Here is a 23581-nt window from a genome sequence, read left to right on the forward strand (position 1 = left end):
CTGATTTTGTGCGTCGATTTATTAGTATGGATGAGACTTGGATTCATCATTACACACCAGAATCCAAACAGCAGTCAAAACAGTGGACTGAAGCCGGTTGTTCAGCGCTAAAGAAGACAAAGTCATGGCATCGGTGTTTTGGTATCTTGAAAAGGGTAAAACAATAACAGGGAATATTATTCCCATCTTTTAACCAGACCAGAGACGAAAACATTCGTGAGAAAAAACCCGGTTTGCAGAAGAAAAAATCAGCTTTCATCAGAACAATGCACCTGCCCAAAAGGTGTTTTGGCAATGGGAAAATTAAGGGATCTACACTATGAATTTTTGGACCATCCACTCTATTTCTCAGATTTAGCTCCCTCTGACTTATATCTCTTCCCAAAACTAAAACTCTTCCTTGCTGGTCAGCGTTTTACTTCGAATCAAGAGGTGATTGCAGCTGTAGAGGGGTATTTTTCAGATCTTACTGAGAACCACCACAGGGACGGGATAATGGAGCTGGAGTATCGCTGGAATAAATGTGTTGGTCTTAAGGAAGATTATGTTGAAAAATAAAAATAATTTTGAAAAGTAGTTAGATTTAGCTTACTTTTGTGTGGTGTCATGTGGCATCTGTTCTTATTCCTATGCATGTTTTTCTGATGATGATGATGACTTCTTTGATATAGAGGTCGAAATGCCGAGTGTTGTTTCCTTAATTATAAGTAATTGCTCTAACTCGTTTTTTTTTTTTTTGGCTTCATAAATTAATCACAGTGAATTGAAACTATTGCTCACTAGTAAGCAGGGCGATGGGATTCATCTACAACCTAAACACTTCACGTGCATCCCTGCCAGAGTGGAATTGTTTCTGATTACATCACTGAAACAGTTCTCAAGAGAACGAAGAAGGTTGTTCTACTCACTAATGACCTTAACTCTATATAAGTCATTAGTGTCAGTATTTTTGTCAATGCTCCCTCTCTCGCTCGCTCTCATTGATAAAAAAATAAATTAAGCACGCCATACTTGGCTTACATCGAAACTTCCTTTTCTGTCTCTTTTAATCTCACAAAGTGATTGTAGCGATTCCTTCAAAATTTGTCTTATAAAAGCTTCTGTAATTCTTCCTTTTTAATTGAAAAAAAAGATTCGTAATATTTAAAGGACATGCGTTGTTTCTTTCTTGTCCAGCTACAAAATCACTGGACTAACATTTTTTTTCTTTGTGGCTATTTTTGGAACAACCTCCCTTTTGGATTTCCTTGAAAATCACGATTACTCTGTACTAAAACATTTCGCGTCGTAATCTCATTTTCAGATAACTCATAATATTTGTTGTTTATTTGTAATATTTGTTGTTGCTTCCCGCTGTAGAGTTCATTTTTTGGCGGCCATCCTAAGGACATGATTCTCAGTGGGGTGAAGTGTTCAGGAGATGAGAAAACTCTAGAAGACTGCATGCATGACATGTTTGGAAGAGTATTTTGTCCAGGGAAAGAAGAAAATATTGCAGGAGTCGTGTGTGCTAGAGGTAAGCTCTTTAATGATCAGCATAGTTTTTCCACTGAAACCTTCAACTGAATATAAATTAGTCACATTTTATATATCATACTTGACATTATTGTTTTAATCCTTTGCCAAGCGTAAGAAAACAGTTTGTGCTTGAAGTATCTTCTTGACCAGTCTACTTATAATCGTATATACAGGTTATTGACTTCACATCTATGGCCTCGGTATCCCATAATGCAATTTAGGATGTACATATTGCTATGCATTATGAGAAAAGTGAGTACCGACTTCTACAAGTACAGGAATGATCTCTAAAAAATAAGTGATCCTTCAGATGACTCTAACCTTAATGAGTGATAGAAAAGAATCGACCACTCTAAATCATTACTCTCGATCTGTATCCCTTCAGAGTAATCAGCGATACTTCCGTCAGACAACACCTGCAAAAGCCTCGGCTTCACTCAATGACAGACAAAACTGACCACTGAGCCAAACACCATCCTCCGGAAGCACCAACGAAAGGTCATGGGTCAATGCAAGTCAGTAGGAGCCACGCCGTAAGCAAGCATCCAATGGAATGCAGTGGTCAAGATCGCTTGAGAGTAAAACCATAAAGTAGGAGCTAGACCCTGGAAGATACTATGGTTAAATCAGTGAAAAAATCATATACAGTAATACCCCGCCTTCCGACGCTTCGCTTTACGACGATCAGCTCTTACTACGCATTTCGATTATGACGAATGCTTATGTATACGGCGCCGCTTTCGCACATACGGCGGTTTTAGCGACATGACTATGCCGTAAATCAGCCATTCGTAGTTTTTGATGCCGTTACCCGCTGCATATCTTCATGGTTCCACGTTTCGCTGTGAATTATAAATGTATAAAACTGTTATTTTATTGTTGTTGATAATGGCAGATGAAGTCCAAAGTAAAGGTGCACATACGTGCACCTTTACTTTGAACTGGAAGCACAAAGATGTTTCTAGTTAAAAGAACATGACGCCTAATCCATTACATTAGATACTATGATTAAAATGATTAAATTTAGAGAAGATGGTCTATCGAACACTCAGACAGAGTCAAAGTGTTCAAGGTCAGAGTGTTCCCTTTAACCCCCGAGCAATTTAAAATAAGGTTTTCGTGTGCGAAAATTATTCATTTTTCGTTTGCATGCGTATCTGATGAAAATAAATGCTTTATTTACGTCATTTAATTTAATTCCCTGAAAACACCACGAAACAACCACTCATGCATTTACAAGTAAAGCAAAAAAAAAAAAAAAAAACAAGTAGCGATTCGCTATACACAACAATATATACTCCTTAGATTCCATGCCAGTGGTCCTGGCATGGAATCTAAGGAGTCGTGTAATAACGGGATAAGCGCCTGGGTGTGTATATATACTGTATGTATGTATGTATGTATGTATGTATGTATGCATGTGTGTGTACGTGCGTATATACAGGGTGTTCGGGATAAATTTGACAGTTTCGTAAGGAAAAAGAAAATCTTCTTTGTATCTATTAAATTTAATGAATTGACAAAAAAACATTACAGGCAGAGTTAATTACAATACTATCAACAAGATTTACTCAAAATAACCACCATTAGCATCGATCACAGCTTCAATTTTGCTTCGGAACCTCGAACAAGCTGATGCTACAGTCTCCCTGGGAAGGGCCGCAAAAACTGTTTTAATTTTATCCATTAACTGGGCTTTTGTATTACTGGAAGTGCGATTGGTGTCTTTTTCAACTGCGCCCCATACAAAATAATCCATGGGGTTAAGGTCTGGGGAGTTTGGAGGCCAAACATTTGGACTGGTGAAGTCGTAGAAATTTTCAGACAACCATTTTTGACTTTTCCCAGAGGTGTGGCAAGGGGCCGAATCCTGCTGCCATACATACGGCCTACCATTGGCTACCCTTGTTATCCAGGGCTTGACTACAGTTAGCAACTCCACGAACAAAGCCCGAATTCCAATGCCAGGGTTCTTCAACACCTGTTCCTGCAGATTTGCGAGGAATTCTGCTGTACGAACGCAATCAGATCGTCTGCTAGGGATCTTTCTTCTTGCTACATCCTCGTAGTCACCATTGCAAGTCTCTAGTTCATGCCTGATTGTTTTTACTGTATTCAGGGAGCATTGGGCAGCAGTCGTAATATCCTTATTTTGATGGCGGGCACGAATCATCATGATACAAGTTATTCTCTTCCATGATTCAGGTGGGTTCCAGCTATCCATCCTTTCTGACATCTTGTATATGAATGAAGAAGGGTCCAAACTTTTAAATGAAGAGAAGTGTGTGTTAATACATGTAACTTACGGAAAAATATAATTAATTATAAATATGTCAAATTTATCCCGAACACCCTGTATATATTTTTTTTCTTGCTTACAAAGTATATTATACTTGACAAGAAATTATATTTTTGTTTTAATCCTTAACATATATAAACATATGCTAACAATAGTTTATATACTGCTTGGAAAGAAGTCCACGGATACCCCATCGACAAAAGGGCTCGTGCCATATAACCAGTAACGTGTTTGGAGTTGGTATAAATTAGAGAAACGGGATGCTCAAAAGTCAGTGCAGCTGTGTCCGGATTAAATGGCTGCGAGAAGGGAACTGACGGAGTTTGAAAGATGGATTGTGATAGGATGCCATGTTGCAGGCCTATCTGTTCGGCAAATTGTTGACAAATTGGGACATCCCAGGTCAAAAATCAGTGATATCATAGCGAGGTGGAAACGCAGGGAATCAGCTGCAAGTGCTACCTGCAGTGGATGACTCACCAAACCTGACCGTAGGGGGCTGGGAAGGATAATATTTAAAATCGCCATTCGTCGGCTGACCCGTTGAATGTGAAGTTCCGGGCATTCACTGGAACACGAATCTGCACAAAAACATTCAGAACCAAAGCTCTCAACATACGTTTCCATTGTAGGAGCATAATATTCAAGTCCCACATTACCCGAACTAACATGCAGCGTGTTTTCAGTGGTGCAAAGAGCGTGTACAGTAGGACGTGAAGGCTTGGGAAGGGCTGTGTTATGAAGCGACGAATCACGCTACATCCTCTACCAAGCATATGGATGGGTGTTGCGGATGCCCGAGTGTGTAACCCAGCTATGAAATTCGGAGTGGCGGTGTGATGGTATGGCCCTGTTTTTTTCTGGTTTGGCCTCGGACCTCTGTTTGTGGTGCCACGAACATTGAACTCCGAGAGGTGTCTGAACATTCTGAAAAATGCAATGCTTTATAGCGTTTCTACGGAATTGAACCATCGTCTCTTTCAGCAAGACCGTGCACCGTTTCATAAGGCTGCTGCAGTAACTGTGTGGTTTGAGCTCATGAACATCACCACACTTGACTGGCCTTCACAAAGCCCTGATCTCAAGCCTACTGATTATCTGTAAGATGAACTGAAGCATCGGGTGGGGGTAAAGGGACATCCTCCCCACAACAGGCCAGGACCTCATTACATGTCTACAGGATGGAATGTCCAAAATTCCGATTGATCGCTATCGTACGCTTGCGGAAAGTATGCCCGATAGGATTGCTGCAGTCATAGCAGTGAAAGGGAAGGGGGGTCCTATATCTTAGTAATGTAGGCGCTATGGCTTTTTATTCCTTATAACAAGCAGCCCTGTGGGGCATCACTAGTCACTTTCTCCAGGATTAATTATGCTCCTCCATATACTACTTTTTGGTGTCTGTCTATCAGCTACTCTGATCTATATTACCAGTTTCATATCCATCTCCCATTTGTAGCAGTTTGCGTAACAGAGTTCCATGTGGCATTCTGCCAAATGCCTTTGCAAAGTCTAGCAGAATCATCGTGTAGCCATCTCAGCTTTTACTCTGTTATAAAAAGTCAGTAAATTGCTACGGCATGGCCGACCCTTCACACAGCCGTGCTTCCCCTTATAGAGTACCATATTCTTATTCATCCATTCCTGAATTCTCTTTTTTACCACCACTTCTGAGATACTATTTGATCTATAATTTGCTACCACAGACTGATATCCTGATTTATGAAAAGAAATTATTTTCCCCTGCTTCCACTCTCTTGGGACTTTGCCATACCTGAGACTTAAATATTCCAGTGAAGGGCATCGCCAGTTCCGCTGCATATTCTTCTAAAACGCAAGGCGATATTCCGTCCAGTCCCACAGCTTTATTTGCATTCATATTCTGCAATATTCGAGTACTAAGCACCTTCGATTCATCAGCCCATGTTCTCTCATCAATCCCTGTCACAACACTATCTTCACTATGATGGTATACCCTTGCAAAATCATCACTCTGTAGCTCAACAATTTCTTCTGCCTCCGTTACCTCTCTACCATTTGCACTAATTAGGGTTATCTTCCATAGTCATACTTCCTCCTACTTGCCAAATAACGAAAAAACTCCTTAGGATTTCCTTTCGTCCTTTCGGCTGATTTCTTTTGATAATCTGATTTTTAGTCACCTTCCCTGCACTGTTCATGAGCTATCTGGTTCACCTTTCCTGCACAACATTTTAGTTGTTTACAGAAAAATTCTAAATCCATCACATTCTCTCCCTGTAACTATGTGATCTGCTATTAGCCAAGTCTCACTAATGCCTCTAACTTTTGGCGAGGTTGAACACCAATGCTAGAAACTCCTCCCTCTTGTTCCAGATACTTCCGGCATTATATATAGAAACTACAACATCCATTTGGGCTCCAATCACCTTTACGTCCTAAATTGACTACTCTATTCAGTACTTTTGCTTAAGACAACAGATTCTGCACTTGTTGGTCATTCTCACACTCATTTGATTCATGGGTGCCTTCACACTGCATCCGCCCTAATTTCTTCACTTTTCTTGAACTTGTGCTTTCACACAAGAGTGAACATAGCTCTCCAAACACCTAACTCCGAATCCATTTAAGTGTAGTCCATGAACATTGTACAAATCTTTCCTTCCAATTTCTGCTCGTAATTCCCCAAACTCTACATCATTCCTTCTACACAACCTGCACATTGATTCATTAGCTATCATCGCCTCCTTCTTAGTTCGCCTCTATCATAGCGTGGTAGCAGACTCACAAACTTCACATTATTGCTCTTCTTCTTCGCTCCTGCCAATAACTCTTTCACATTCTCCCTCATGCAACACTTCTCAGGTCATTGGTTCCAGCTAAAACAATCAAGTCTTTCATGCTCCCTTTCTGCATTCCAACAGTATTACTGTATTATTAATTTTCACACCAGGAAACAAGAATTTGTAGTGATTTCGTGAAATACTTCCCTTATCATAGAATTGCTGTAAAATTATCTGCTTACGTTTTTTGTCTCGTTTATTTTCTTTTTAGTTTCGGACCACTTGCTTTTTTTGTTCTCAGTTCGACTAATCTCTTGATGTTTCTGCAGCCTTTCAATCTGGTCTTTATCTGGTCTTTTTCGACGAAAGGTGAGTTAGCCGGTCCCATAAGGAGGTAGAGTTTTTTCACCCAGAAACTCTGGTTTTTCATCCCCCAGAACAAGCAAACCAGCCCCATGAACACGTACGGATTACAATCAGGTCTACTTAAGACCCAGTCATAGGCTTGATTCGTCAGCAATGCCAGTCCCGAGCCCGGATAAAATTAGGGGGATTGAGAAGGTGCCGTACTTCATACATAAAAAAGACCCTACGGCCGTTGTATCATCATACGCAAAAAAAAAAACGCTACTTTCAATCGCCTTGTTTATACTTTATTTTACAATTTTTTCACCAATGTTTCACCCGGAACTCAATTTACTCCAATACTTCTCGGCTTTCAGTACTAACTTCAGCTACTTCACTCTCTCGGTTCTGACAAGTCTCTCATTTCTAGCTCGTAATCTACCACACAGTCTCCCTCCACTGCCATTCTCATACCATAAGCCATTTTTCTCTTGCAATGAATGCATAGTAGACACATTACATTTCACAAAATTCCCCATGTCAAACCCCCCTGCGTGCCTTGGCCGCCACTGTTCTCGTTAGCATCGGCACAATGAATAACACAGTTGAACTATCGTACACTGTATAAATTTATCAAAAAAAAAAAAAAATCAACCACACATTCATAAACAAGAATATTATCCATCCATCGCCTTCCAACTATTCTTGGACTTCGCAACCGCAACGTAATTCGACGATAAGGTGGTTAGTCCTATGCCTCCCGGTGTGTCCTATGTCTGTAGATGCGTGTGTTCACGGAGCCGGTTTGTCTGTTGTGGGGGACGAAAAACCCGAGTTTTCGGGTGAAAAGCCCCTACCTCCGTATGAGACTGGCTTTAACTGGTCTCTTTCTACCTTTCGTCGAAAGAGACCAGTTAAAGGTTCCTCATGTCCAGTATGCGCCACCCGGCGTTCCCTCGAACGGTTCACTCATCTACCAAACTGTATCTTATTTGCAGTTAACTGGAGAAGGTCCCTGATATTTAGAAGGAAGAAGGTAGACGAAAGAGCAGTTGTAGAACACTAGCATTAATTGCAAGTCTGAGGATAAAGATCTACTCACAATCCACCATTTTGCTTCCAGACGAAAAGCTAGCAACCCAATTGAAGTCAGAATCCATATCATATCATGGAACCTTATTTAGTAGCCGTTTGTGTCAAACTATCATATGCTTTAGAGATTTCATGGGTGATTACTTGACATTTTCCAAATTTTTCCATGGCATTTGTCTAAAGGTGGTATCATCAGAAAGAAGAATCCCTATTGATCAACAATTGTGGAGTGGTTTATTAGATTACAGGATCCAAAGTAACGTAGGAGTTGAGGTGAAATCTTTCTACATTAAAATAAAATGAAGTGAGTGAAATTGGACAGCGATCAAACGGCCAAGATTGCTTGCTCTTCTTAGCAATATGTTGAATATGCTCTAATTTCCATAATTTAGAGGATAGATACCATTGGTATCTAAGACGAGAGAATAAAAAGGTGCCAAAGATGAAGAGCAATTTACAGAGCACAAACCTTCAGTACAATTTGAAAAGCATCAGAACAAGAACAAATTCCAAGAACAAGAACAAAGGAGACATCGTTTGGAATGGTAGGAAGGAATTTATCACGATCGTCTATCGAAGAATTAGCGGAAAAGTAAGATACTAGGCAGCCATTGGATTTTTCTGTGGGTGAGGATGCAACGAAACCACTCAAAAGTTACGGACAATACCTTTGGCAAGAAACCAGAAAACATGACTGCCATTTGGATGCGATGCAAATTTCTTGCAGTTACTCCTTTCAAAATCAGATGTACTGAGAGTTTACATTTAGCTATTTCAGACTTTAATATAAACAAAAAAGGAAGATCGAGATTTCATTGAAAGCTAATTTTGCGATTCGTCCAGTAGTTATACTGTTCGACCACAAAATGTTTCTTGGAAAATCAAGACCTGACGCAGACAAGGGAAGAGAATTTAAAGTGGAGCGGAGAATAAATGTTTTCATACTTAAGAATTGCATCAGGACAACTTCATTGAAAAGTGTTTGGATCAAATAATAATCATCTTGCGAAGGAAATGAAGTAGTATAGGAGTCACTGAGATCATTTCATTTGCTATAGTGCTTGACAACACTTGAATAAGAGTGACTGAATTCTATTCCACTGGAAACGAAATCAGCACTACACACTGTGGTCTGAATTGCCTGGAGAACAAACACCCACAGAATACTTCAGAGTCACTAGTGTGGAAATATGAAGTGTTTGAATGACTGCTTGTTTGGTATTCTGGTAGCAGTAACGGATTATGTTCCTTTGAGGCCCTAGGCGCAATTTTGTTAAAGGCCCTTTACGTAAAGTGGTTTTTTTTATATTAAATTTTTAAAGGTATTATCGTTTTGCTATGTAAGTTTTGAGGGCTCTCGAGATGACGAGGCGCCCGCCTGGGTATATTTCAATGTTTTGCATATTTTAGTTTAACTTTCCATCTAAAAAGTCGCACGTATAATACATTTGAATAATTCAAATACTGTATATCACATGTCTGTGGGGGTGGTCCAAATGAAATTGTCTTCCCTTTAATGGTCTTCTGTTTAGGACAGATTGGTCTGGCTGTGCAATGCAGATGTGTTTGCCACTTGGTCCCGTGATCCAGCAATTAAATTCATTTTTAGAGCTTTTAAATAGCCAACATCCTAAAACGAACTTAATAATAATATGTAAAGCATCAAATAGCTGTCTGCTTTTAGCAGGCATATTAATCAAACGTCTGTCAAAACACTGGTAATTTTTTTCTGTTTAGAGAAAGCCAACACATACATACATGCACGAGAAAATAGAAAATATATTAATATTAACATCACCCAGCCCAGCATATTCTCAAAACACAAACGAGATCTTGACCATCTTCACCATGTAATTTTAGCAGGTTGCTTCGATCCTCATAAAGTAGATTTTAAAAAAAAACCGTTATATCTCATCGACATAAGACCAAAGCAAACTGTTCATATATCCTATATCTGAAAATAGAGTGTTAAGTGAATATATTTCCATATGATGTTCACGCATCTAACTAGCGCAATCCTCATCACTTCACCTAAGAAGAAACTCCACCCTCTGTCACATCCAGATGAGCATGAAATGCTGTAACGTGGTCTACTATGAAGCGACAGGGCGATCTCTTAACATCCGCTTTGCAGAACACAAGAAATCGATTTTCTGCCATCATTTTTGGGTTGCAAGTCAAGACTTCTTACCACGTTTTAGATACACCATCATCACACACGATTAAATATCATTTTAGTATCATCTGAAGCCTTCCCCCCGATCTAACGTAGTATGGTTGCATTAATTTATCAAAAATTTCGGCGATAGTCATTTTAAAACCAACTGTAACATTTAATAGCTGCAGACCTCTTTGCATCCAGAATTAGTGGGTGCCAAAATAGAAAGTTAGCGCTTTAGTTCATTACAGTTTTGAATAGTTTCGTTTACTGTTTTTGGTGCTTCTGCATATACACCGAAGCTGCTGGTATAAAACACAGCAAAATAAACAGCTGAATATTTTTTTGTGGTGTATTCAATTGTTAGTGAGCATCTCTTTTTTTTTTTTTTTTTTTAGAAAAATATTTGTTTTGTATAAATTTTAATTAATTTTAAGCATGTTTTAAATCTCTAGAATTACCTGATCTCGTTCCGGATGAGGTAGAAGTCGAAAGATCAACGTATTTGGAAGATAGGCAGCTGTTGTTTTTGCAGTGTGCTATGGAGGAGAATTGCCTTGCAAGGGCTGCATACGAACTGGATAAGAATGAATATGGTAAATACTTCATATGGGTTCTTTCAATGCGCTGCGCTTGGTAGATACACATGTTATTAGCAACACACAACCCTATATTACACTAAGGCACCCAATATACCATACAGAAAGATAGAGAGAAAGACTGAGCATGGTGTGGAAATTTCTTTTAGAAAAACAGTGACTGAAAATAATAAAAAATTAACTGTATCTAAAATTAACTGGAACTCTAAAATAACAATGACAAAAGATGGACACCATACCAGTTAGGAGATCATGCAAATACCATCTTAAGACTTGGTTCGTTTTCATTGTACTTCGCCTTAAATACGAAGGTGGTCTGAAACGTTCTCGACCTAACAATGAGAAAACGAATTTATAATTTCAAAATTATTTTTATTTTTCAACATAATCTCCCTTAAGACTAATACATTTATTGCAGCGATGCTCCAGCGCCATTATCCCGTCCCCGTAGTGGTTCTCAGTAAGATCTGCAAAATATCCCTCTACAGCTGCAATCACCTCTTGATTCGAAGAAAAACGCTGACCAGGGAGAAGAGTTTTAGTTTTGGGAGGAGATAGAAGTCACAGGGAGCCAAATCTGGGGAACAGGGTGGATGTTCAAACAATTCATAGTGCAGATCCCTTAATTTTCCCATTGCCAAAACACCTTTGTTGCCAGGTGCATTGTCCTGATGAAAGATGATTTTTTCTTCTGCAAACCGGGTCTTTTTTCATGAATTTTTTCGTTTGGTCTGGTTAAAAGATCGGAATAATATTCCCCGGTTGTTTTACCTTTTCAAGATAATTAATAAACAAAATATTTTTAGCATTTTGTTTATTAATTTTTCTTTAGTATCCCAAAACACTGGTAACCGTAGTAATAAATCGACGCAAATCAGTTTTATTCTTGTTAAAACGCTCAAAGCACTGCTCAGAGATTTTCATGCGAGTGCGTTTTCGATCTGCTGTGAGCAAGCGCGGCACTCATCTTGCACAAAGTTTTTTCATTTGCAATTCCTCATGCAAAATATATTCTACGCGTTCTTTTGGAATGCCTGTAGTCTCAGCAATTTCACGCCCTTTGACTCGCCAGTTATCCAATATCATATCGTGCACTTGATCAATTATTTCTGGCCTTGTTTGTTACACTTTTTGGACGTCATTCACGTGGATCACCTTCAAGGCTGGTACGGCTAAGTTTAAACTCGGCAGCCCATTTCTTAATTGTCGAAAACGAAGGAGAAGAGTGCCCATAAACTTTTATGAACTTCGAATGAATTTATTTTGGCGTTAAACCTTCTTTTACAAAGAATTTTATAACCGCACAATATTCAATTTTATCCATTTCAAGGGATACAGACAACACTTTTGCGTCAGACAGCTGTATAAAACAAACTACTTGATAGAATGACTTGTAATTTCAAATCGATGCTTATGACAAATGTACCAACTTAGAAAAACAAAATCTTGCCGATAGTATTGCCATTTATGTTTGACGCCGAGAACGTTTCAGACCACCCGCGTATGTGCCATCAATGCTATAATTGAGTAGGAGATGTTTGTTATGTGGACATCAATAATACTATTCAGTGGAGACTGATCCATTGGTAGAGTGACAAACAGTATGTCATCGATATTACTATTCGGATTACCTGATGCTGCAGTTTAGATCATCAAGCACTGAACTTGGTAATCATAATAATAATAATACTAACGACAAGGTAAGAGAGGCGGTATCGTGTGGGGATTCAATCTTAAAATTTGCACTTGACGAGGGAGTCACTATTTCTTCCTTCCAGGGTGCGATAAGTAAAGATATGACAAACGTAATCGAAAAACAGAAAAGAAAAGAGATGGTAGTTCTGGTAGGAATTAATAATTTGAGTAGTAGCAACATATTATATTTGTTGCTACTCGAATTAATAATTTGAGTAGCAACAAATATAATATGAGAGAGAGGATATGGAAAGTCTGTTAGAAGAAGCGAGAAAGATTTGTGTGTGTGTGTGTGTGTGTGTGTGTGTGTGTGTGTGTGTGTGTGTGTGTGTGTGTGTGTGTGTGTGTGTGTGTGTGTGTGTGTGTGTGTGTGTGTGTGTGTGTGAGTGAGAGAGAGAGAGAGAGAGAGAGAGAGAGAGAGAGAGAGAGAGTAAAAATTGTAGGTTTGCTATCAATTACGACAGTACCGATTTATGGAGGGCAATGATAGTAAATGAATTCATGCGCAGGATGTCGCAAAGAAATGGATGCCAGTTTTTATATGTGTGGATGATGTTTGATGGCAGACAAGACTTGTATAAGAGGGACGGCCTGAAGTTGAATTCATTTGACATCAGGAGCTTGGAAAATTACTTCTTGGTAAGACATAATAAAATTACTTCTTGGTAAGACATAAAGGCAGAGAGTCAGTGAAACTAGATCATCAAGGGAGGAATGGGGGGAATGTGTGTGAAAGTTCAGTTGTGGAATACAAACGTGATAAAGATATGAATGGCTTCGAACATGGTTATGCATCTGGCGAAGGGGTGGAAATATATGCTTTGGTAAGGGCACCTTTAGAGTATGCCTTGAAGGGGGGGGGGGCGTTCTACAACCAGACCAAATAGAATGCATGTGTAATTATGAGAATAAGCTAGGTAGTAATTTATTATGTCTATACACAACTGCCAGGAGCATTACAAACAAAGGGGTTGAGTTCGTTGCTTTATTGAATACGATGTAACCTAAGATTGTTGGCATTAGTGAAACCTGCTCTCAGAATCAGATATCGTAAGTGGGATCGAGTGTAATGGTATACTATACTATTTTAAGGAATGAGAGAAAAGATAGGACAGGAGGAAGGTATTACTAATGATATGAGACGACTTCCAGTTAGGAAAGAAAACAATGTCCTATGTAGCGGTGAGATTGAGGCTATCTGGTGTGAAATGGAGGCTAACAAAATTAAATATATGGTGGGGTGTTGCTGAAGACCCTGGCGGCTCTGTTTCGAGGTGGAGGAAGAAATGCATCGCCAGTTTATCCTTATGGATACTAAACGAGTGATCATTATAGGTGATTTCAATTATCCAAACATTGTTTGGTTTGAAAAGAAATCTCATGAAAAAGAATGAAGAGGAATTTATTGAATTTTTGCGAGACAACTTTCTCAAACAGCATGTGTAGGAAGGAATTAGAGATCAAAGAGTATTACATTTGTTCATAGCGTCAGGAGGAATTTTTGTTAAGAATATGACTATTTTACCACCAGTTGGTGACAGCGATCGTGCTGTGCTTTCTTGGGAAATATCTAATTTTTTTTTATATCTGATCCACACCCAAAAGGCCACAAGACCAATAGCACATTAGTGCCATGTGTGGGCAAGAGGAAGAGAAGAATGGAGGAATATGTTCACATTTTGCTCGAACAGCTGAGGGTTGTAATCTTTGGGGGAAGGCAGAGTGGGGGGAGACTGTTCCAAATAGATAGGATGAAGGAGTAGGCAGTAAAGTTTGTTTGGTGAGTTTCAAGATGGACTCTAAAGGGATGTTGGTTAGCAGTTGCTCTTGTTCAAGTAATTTTGGAAGAGAGTGGAGGAATAGTAGTGGCCTATTCAGCAGATCATTATCCATGAAAGTGTCTGTAGAAGAGTCACGAGGCAGAAACTGAACGACTGTGAGAGAGAGGAGAATGGAGTGGTTTTGTGAGCGATGGATCACAAATTAGCCTGATTGCTATCTTCTGGATAGAATCGAGCAAATTCAGAGTGAATTTTGGTGCTCCACCCCAAAATATAGGATCAATATTCCATGGATTTGGAACGGGTGTTTGGGCTTTGTATAGAGTTAACAGCTAAAGGTGTGAAGCACAGGAATGGAAAGAGTGTATGGTAGTTCTATTATACAAGTGTGATGCAAAACCTGATGTGTCTAATTATCGAATCAGTAGATCTGGTGTGGTAATGATATTAAAGAAGTTAGTAAGATTTCGTATACAGAAATTGGTGCACAAACAAGATATACTTTGCAAGGAGCCCCATGGGTTGACTAATGAAAGGTCATGTTTTAACAATTTGCTCATATTTTAACAATGTTACGTCGAGTTGGATAAAGGGAATGGATACACTATGATAATGTTGGTTTAATAAAGTATTTGATAGGATAACACATGAAAGGCTGTTCCATATACACTGGAGAATATGGGATTGGAATATAAACTCTTGGCTTGAATAAGCGGATGGTTCACAGACAGATAAAAAAAAGTGATATACGGTGGGTATGAATCTGTCAGATTTAAGGTGATCAGTGTGTACCTCAGGGTTCAGTCCTTTGGCCATTGTTATTTAATATATACATTAATAACTTTAGGGAAAGTCTCCCAGGAGCTGAGATGTGAAATTCTTTGCCGATGATGCGAAGATAGGCAGGGAAATCAGGGATGCCAGTGATATCTAGCACTTACAAAATTATTTGAATATGCTGGAAATTTGGGCAAACGAAAATGGCGATCAGTTTAATGTTAGTAAGTGTAAAATTATGTACTTTGTCGTGATTAGAGTTCCAGTGGCATATTATGTTAGCGGTGTTATGCTACAAGAAACTGAAGAGGCAAGGGATCTTGGCGTATTGGCGAATAGGAATTTTTAATTCAAAGGTAAAATAGCAAAAGTTGCAAATACAGCTCAGAGGATAATTTCTATGCTGAAGCGAACCTTGGCATGCAAGGATAAGAAAGTAATTTTGCCTCTTTATAAGGTTTTGATAAGACCACACCTGAATTATTGTGGGCAGATTTGGTCTTCCAGGTTCCAAGGGGATAAAGAAGCTGGATTATTATATCCGGATTATGGGATTTAGATTATGAGGACAGACTGCGAGTATGTGGATTGCAGACTTTGGTTAACAGGAGAACGAGGGGTGATATGATAGTGGTCTATAAGCTTTTGAACAGGTGTTATAGGATATCGTCTGATGAAATTATTCTTTATAGGAAGGTGGGGAGAGAACACGGGGACATCCATGGAAGTTTGTTTGCAATCAAGAAAATTGTAAGATTTAAGTTTTTTTCTCACAGCAGTGAGTGAGTGGAATTGTTTTTCTTTAGGAGTAGTGAGTGCATCTAGTGTAAATGAATTTAAGAGAAGGTATGGCAGTTGGTTTGGATGATTCATAGCCTCTCTCTCGATGCTCCGTGGGGTATCAGTTAATATTTTTTAATTATAAAACAACAATAGTCTATTATCTTTCGAAGAAATTACATGACTGTATACTACATTTTGTTACATATGATTAAAATTATTATAATTAGTAATTATAATAGTAATAGTCATAACAGGAACAATTTACAGCTCGTATTTCTGTATTTTTCATTCAAATTTATATTCCAAATTCGTAATATACGTTGAAGTCCCATTTTTGTTAACATGCAGTAAGGAATGCTGAATGTATTCATTTCACTTTCTACGAAATGCAATTTAAAAAAAATCGATAATAATAATAAATTTTAAATAAAGTTTATTATCTTTTAAAGTTTTTTATCTTTTAAATTACGAGAATTTAATGTACATTTTGTTACATGTTATTAACATTTTTATAATTAGGACAATATAATATTATAATGAATGCTAAATTTTAATACTATTCAGAATAGAAACAACTTACGGTTATCGTTTCACATTAAAACAGTTTTACACAGTTTTACATTTAATTCTTCATTTTAAAATTTACATTATATTTCAATTTATGTTTTAATGACAATTTACATTTAGAGTTCCTTTTTTTGACAGTAGTAGGGAATGCTAAATGCATTCATACCAAATGCATAATTCTCATCTGAATTCATAATATGTTTTTAAATCTATAATATTTTTTTTTTCACCAGAGGTCAGGCCAACAATTGTTGTAGCGGTTGGTCAGTAACTTTAACAAACCAGTTTGATTGTAGTGTAGCTTGTTGTCTGTATATAGTCGTATGCTCCAGAAAATGACCTTGACATAAAGGTCGAAACGTCGAATGTAGATTTTAGTTATATTAAACTAAAGTTTTTATTCAAACACGGTAGTTGTCTCCATAATTTTCAAAAATGTATTCGGATCACCGTGTAAGCTTAAAAGAAAGGAATAATAATAATTCTTTCTAAATTTTCTAAATTATATATATATATATTAGAATTACCTCTTTCAAAAGGTCAAATACATATGTGTTGTAACTCAATACATCATTCTCCACCGTGTGTCGAATCACCAAAAGGAAATAAATTATGGCCTGAAAAAAATAAAAATCAAATTGCGTTTCTACCATCCATAATGGTTACATAATTTTCATGAGTAAATTCAATAAGATATTTTATACGATAACCACGGGAATCGCATAGCAGTTCTGCATTTCAAGCACCAGATGGTTCATTCCTAAAAACATGTATCAGTCACATACATACTTATAAAAACATTCTATTGTGTGTGTGTGTGTGTGTGTGTGTGTGTGTGTGTGTGTGTGTGTGTGTGTGTGTGTGTGTGTGTGTGTGTGTGTGTGTGTGTGAGAGAGAGAGAGAGAGAGAGAGAGAGAGAGACTTGGGTAAGCAGAAACCTGTTGTCATTTTTCTTGAACAGTTGGAAGTTGTAGTTTGGGAATACTTTATGTTCCAGAGGACATAAATGAGGACGGAAACAGGTTTGGTGCTTCTGCAGTTAAGCTGAAATGGGATGTTGGCTAGCTGATAGTGGTGTTTTAACAGGTCCAGCAGAAAGCTCAGGAACGATAATTGATAGTTCAGTGGAGCAGCTTTCCTGGAAGCATTGTAGAAAATAAATACTCTGAAACACAACACAACCACTGTCTATGAAACAGTGGCTGTGAAGTGAGTCACTGAAGGGGGAATCATTTATCGGTCGAATAGCTCACCTCAGGACAGCATCAAAAACTTTTAGGGGGGTTTTAGATGCATCATTCCACTCTTAAGAATTCTAAAAAATTTTACAGAGATAGTAGCTGAGTGAATGAAAGGAAGAGTCTTGGGCAGAAAAGAATGCTTTATTTATTTTTATTTTTATTATTTTTTAGAGAAAGCTATTGATGTGATAGATTTATGGCAGGAGAAGTTCGAATAAATTTTCAGTCCAAGCATAATCTAAAGCAGCGTTTCTCAACTTTTCCTACGACGGAACGCTTCACAAATCCTAAAATTTTAACGGAACATCTTGAATTAGAGTTGAGTATCATCAGTCTCGTATTCAATGTAAAACCAAGCGTACACTATCGCTGAAGCAGGCTGTATCGCATCGCAAAAATGCGACAGCGCACACTGCAGGCATGCCGGGCCCCATCGCATTGCATTGACCTTGCTTGTGACCGCACGTTTCCTAGAATAGATACCTCCGTACTTCACTCGCGCTCGGAGGTGTCGACGACCGCGGGCGGCTGAGTCTAGGCCAGCACGCGCTGGTCTTATTGGCAAAATCCACACGCAAAGTGAGGAGCGCCTGATTTTCAAACATGTTTGAACTTGTCGCAGCATTTAAAAAACAATTCCAGGTCATATTAATTTTTGATTTTTCACGGAACACTTATTCACTTTCCGCGGAACATAGTTTGGGAAAGCCTGATCTAAAGCAATGTATACACAAACCGTGATTTGTCACTAGGCTATAAAACAATGGACTTATTGCTTTTAACAGACGCATAGTCAGTACATTTTTAAGAACATAAAACTTTGCATTTTTGTTTCACCCATTAAAATAAAACTAATTAATTTTAAAACTATTTATATTTTCAGGATGGCAATACGAGCAGAGACGCTTGTTGCGATTTACAGCAAGAATAGGCAATATAGGAACTGCTGATTTCCGTCCATTCCTTCCCAAATATGCTTGGCAATGGCATATGTGCCACCTGTGAGTTGTGTATTTTTAATCTCAAACATGCAGCGCAAGCTCGGCACTTTGCGAAACTGAACAAAATAATTTTGTTTTTAATTATTTGGAATACCTTAGAGATACCCTGAAAGGCCGACACGATTATTATGGCACAGTTATTCTGTAAACATACCCACGAATAATATTAGAAAACTTGCACTAACAATACTGCATGTTAAGCTAGAAACATTCAAATTTTGACGATTCTAATATGTTAGTCCACATCTTCAGTGAAATGTCAACCGTCAACTGCATCATACTAAAACAGGTGGGATTTCCGTTTCTACAAGCGTAAAATGTACGAACACGAGAAGTTATTTTATGTTAACCGGATGAGATTATGTATTTCTAGTTAAGTGGACATAAATTACTTAAAATTAAAAGATTTCCTTGAAAACGAGCTCGACGTAATTGAATAAAAACGTCTTCACTCTCCGACCATCGGGAAGTGGGTTTCAATTTTACTGTAACACTTTTGTGAAGGGCTCCAGATGGTTGATATCTTATCGCCTCGTGTGAGACCATTATATCAATGAAGACAATGGTCTCACACGAGACGATTAAAGGCTTGAAGTGGTTTTGAAAAGCAGATTTTTTAAAATTATAAAATTATTAATTTGGAGTGATTTTGAAAAACAGAATGTTTGACACAATCTATAATTCCCAGATTACGTACCATTTAGCCCACCAGAGATTCTATTTGCAAAGAAGATTTCTATCGCACGTGGGTGAAATTATTACTAAATTATTGTGAAATTATTACAAATTAATGCGCTTGTTCGAGCATTAATTAAATTTTTATGAAGCAGATTAGTATTAGTCTCACTGCCCAATGAAAGGAAGGCTCGATGGTCTTTAAGAAAAGCTGAATTTCTGCTACTACTAATAATAATTATAAAAACTTTTAATAACAAATTAGAAACTTTGTTCAGCATCATTAGAAATGTTCTCCTTCATCGAATTCGACATATGGATTTTATTACTATATCGGAAAGGTGTCTAGAATTTATATCATTGACGTGATGACTATTTGTAATTATTCTCAAGGAGAGTGGGGCTTGTGTATAATGTGAATATTATTGCTTTGACGTGTAACTCAGTGGAAGTGACATTTTCAGGCCTCCCAAAAAAAGACTTAAGTTCGATTCTAGTCGTCGACAGAGGAACGTTTTCTAAGACTTTCTTCGACCGGTTTTCGAGTTAGTCGATCTCTGGCACTGGAAAGCAGTTTTTTTCTCTCCTGGAAACCCGGTTTTATCATACCATGAACTCAATAAAAGCGACAGTAGAACCCACAGTATTTCAGTAAATAACATCTTGTGTTAGAGTGAGAGACCACGAGATGACTTCACTTGCCAATCGTCTCTTCATTGGATGTCGTTTATAATTAGTGATTATCGCTAATTAGCTAAGATAGCTGATAATCTCAGCTAATTGACTACCGGTGGAGATTGAACCTTCCTCTCAGTCTCCAAAAGTTAGATAAGGCTAAAATGGCCTCGACTATTTCCTATAAGGTAATAAAAGGCATTATCTAATATTTTCTATTTTTAGCAATAATAGCTAATTTCATCTCCTTAATGTGGGAGGCTTAATGGCCGTCCAAGAACAATGTTATCTTTTGAAACTAACAGTGAGACTAACACTTATCTCTCTTCGTAAAACTTTAATTACTGCACCAGTTAATCAATCCCTGTGGTCTCGTACGTTTCTTGGGAGTGTTCTCAGGGGTATATAACTTACTATCATGTACGTGAGTTTCCGGTGAGAAAAAACCACTTTCATACGAGACAGGTTAACTCATCTTCATTTCCAAAGACCTTATAAAGGTTACTGGATTTCAGCCGGCATTCAGTTTCCTTAAATAAAATAAACAAATCCGCTAACGCCTTTCTATACGGAGTACGCGAGGCCCTCTCCAACTTTTGGAGACTGAGGGAGTAGTCACTCTCCACAGGGAGCCAATCAGAGATAGCTGGCCCACGATTATCACTAATTATAATAATCACTTTTAGCTAGGCGAAAAGAAAAGTTTTCTATCACCAGAGAGATCTGATAACTATTCGAAACTACTAATAATTTACTGGCCTCGTTGGAGGCCAGTAAATTATTGTAAATTGTTTTGTGAATGTCTTTAGGTGGAAGAAGAATTTCATCATTCCGCGTGAGACCACCGATCCGCGTTTTGGAAGTGTGAAGTGCTTGAAAAAGTTCCATGTTTGGTCTCTTGAGCAGGGTTTCCGGATTATATCTCTTTATAGACTCTTTAGCCCACCAATATTATAAATTTCCAAGTCAAAGTTCCTGTTCTCAGACTCTTGTATACACATATTCTGATAAATTCAAAAATTAATTTTTTTTCATCAAATTCTTCATATGTAACCTTGAGGAGTATATAGAATTCTATGATATCTTCTGATGCCTTTATTATTATTATTATTATTATTTGACACTCTCCAGGGAGTCCAAAGACTCATCGAGGGAGGGCATTATTCCCCAAAGGAATAAGCGAGGTCTTTTATCCCTAACTTTAAAAGACTGGTGTGTAGCCGATCTCTCGCCATAGCTGTAATAATGTTACCAATGATAACATCCAGAGAGTATAGCCAACTCCGCCATCTTGCAATCCCTAACCCTAGTCTAAAACAGTAAGTTTTGTGGTCAGATTTTTTGAGTTACTTGATTAAAAACTCCCAATTCTCGTACGAGAGCTCGACTAACTCGAAAACAGGTCGAAGAAAGGCTTACAAACGTTTGGCGTTTCCACGGTATGAATGACGTATGATGACGTAGCGCTATGAATGCAAACGCTATTTCTGCAGAGAGACATATACGTTTGATACTGTTACATAATAAGTTTTCTTTATTATTAACTTCCTACTGATAATTTTTCTCCAGATTAGTTTTTACTAGATCTTCGCCTTCTTTTGAATCTTTTTCTCCTGACATTCAAACACCTGTTTCACTAACATTCCCTCTTCCATTATGTTTAAGTGACCATTCCACCTTCTATTAGCTCCGTTTATTTACATACCCTAAAATGTCAGAAATGTAATGTGACGTTCCTATATAATACTTTCCTTTTTGATATGATCCCGATATCGATGTCTTGTGTTCGCCCTTTTCCGCAAGTGTCTCTTATCTATGGTTTGTAGTTTTTAATCAACTCTCAGATTCATAAGTAAAATTAATTTAGACTTAGCAAGTTTAGCGTTTTCAATTTCTCCTCAACTAAATTGACTCCCATCATAACAATTTTACTCATAATGTTATCTATTTTCAAATTTAAGGTGCTAGCTTTACTAAAAATTGTGTTCGAATAGCTGAAATGTTTTACTTGTTCTCTAGGTGCTCATTAATAATTAATTTGATTTCCATGTTCTTCAGTTTTCATTGTTTGTCTTTTTATTGCTGATTTTCAAGCCAGATATTTCTTTCCGCTGAAGAGTCTTGAAACATTTACTACATTTATTCAGTAGTATATCCTCATCTACACAAACTAAATAGATGAGATGAATAATTCGATTTCGATAGCAGGTTTATTGCCACTTTCCTTCATTATATGATCCGTAATGGAGAAAATGACAGTAAAGATAGTGTGCACTGTCTTGTCATCCAACTGAATGCACACGAATCATTCTTTTTGCACCTTCAATTCTACTGCTGACCTATAATTGAAATATTCTTATTTTCGAAGTTTTAGTTTAGTTTTTTTTATTATTCTTATTTGTTTAAGTACCCTTTCATTTTGTTCCATTTAATAAGTAAAAATTCATTAAGATAACGAATTTATTGAGTGTTTACGGGTCGCCAAAGTGTATCAAAGTTTGCGTATTGAAATAGCATAATAAGTGAACTACAACTTGCACATGAGCAACCCGAACATAGTTTAACATCTACTCTTGAAATTTCAAGGTGATTTTCTTTACGCATATTCGTAATCATAAGCGAGCATTGTTAAAAACTCTTCAGTTAAGTTTTAAAAATGGCAAGCGCATCGGAGAGCAACATTGCTAACAGGAAGAAAACGAAAATATTGCTTATTGGAGAGATGTCAGTCAAGTTGTCCGACTCAAAACATCATTGCATAAGTCATGGCGTCATTTTTTCATTGCAAAATAGACAATTAAACAAACAAAGGGAGGTAGCCCATTTTACAGCCCACAATGTTTCGGTGATAGGAGAAAAGGCAAGAGCACTTACGAAGTTGAAAAAGCATAGGACAAGACGAAGAATTCGGAGGTATTGATGAAAATGGAAACGAATGGAAAGAAAGTCTCGAAGATCTCTTTGATTTCCTGATCATCTGAAAGTGAGGGGAAACGATTTTTATAATGAACAAGTCAAGCAATCAACTTCGGGATCACGGCGGCAATGTGGAAACAAATATTGTTGACGATGGTTTGGCATCTGGCCTTCACGTCGTCAGACTAGAAAGCAGCGATGGTACTAATCATGATAGTTAAGAATCTAATCCACGACACCGTTAAATACAACATCACTCCTCCATTTATTCGCCGAAAGCATTAAAAAGTAGAAATAAAAAATTTCCGAAAGCCTAAAAGGAAATTTAAAGCAGTTGTCCTTTTACTATTCGCTGGGATGGTGAAATGCTGGAAGATATTTCAGGGAAAGAAATCATTCTCAGCCTTCAGATTCTCGTTTGAATTGAAGGAGTTAATCAACTTCCTGGTGCCGAAACTCTCGGCTGGAACAGGCGAGCTGATAGCACGAAGAAGTTTTGATGCAACAGTTGGAGATATCCGTGAAGAGGTTAAATGCAGATGCTTCAACACTACCTCCATCAGTCGATAAATTGAGATTGCATTCATGTCTAACGAAATATGGGCAACAACCTGTTGTGATTGCCTTGCCGCCATATTCTGGAATCCTAGTACTGCAGTCTCGGACTTGTTACAGGCCTAGGAATACTTCTGTTCAG

General features: G+C 37.8%; 1 protein-coding gene across 1 annotated transcript in view; it reads left to right on the forward strand.

Annotated features, from left to right (window-relative positions):
• Window positions 1-23581, forward strand: part of Loxl2 (Lysyl oxidase-like 2) — an 81678-nt gene that overhangs the window by 41403 nt on the left and 16694 nt on the right. Inside the window, exons 4-6 of the mRNA XM_090403229.1 lie at window positions 1360-1516; window positions 10630-10770; window positions 18501-18618. Of these exons, the coding sequence (XP_090259355.1) occupies window positions 1360-1516; window positions 10630-10770; window positions 18501-18618 (416 nt within the window). The remainder of the gene's footprint in view (window positions 1-1359; window positions 1517-10629; window positions 10771-18500; window positions 18619-23581) is intronic.

The sequence above is a fragment of the Typopeltis vanoorti genome, chromosome 2 (assembly GCF_054136105.1).
Source record: "Typopeltis vanoorti isolate ZY-2024b chromosome 2, IOZ_Tvanoo_1.0, whole genome shotgun sequence".
Classification (NCBI taxonomy): domain Eukaryota; kingdom Metazoa; phylum Arthropoda; class Arachnida; order Uropygi; family Thelyphonidae; genus Typopeltis; species Typopeltis vanoorti.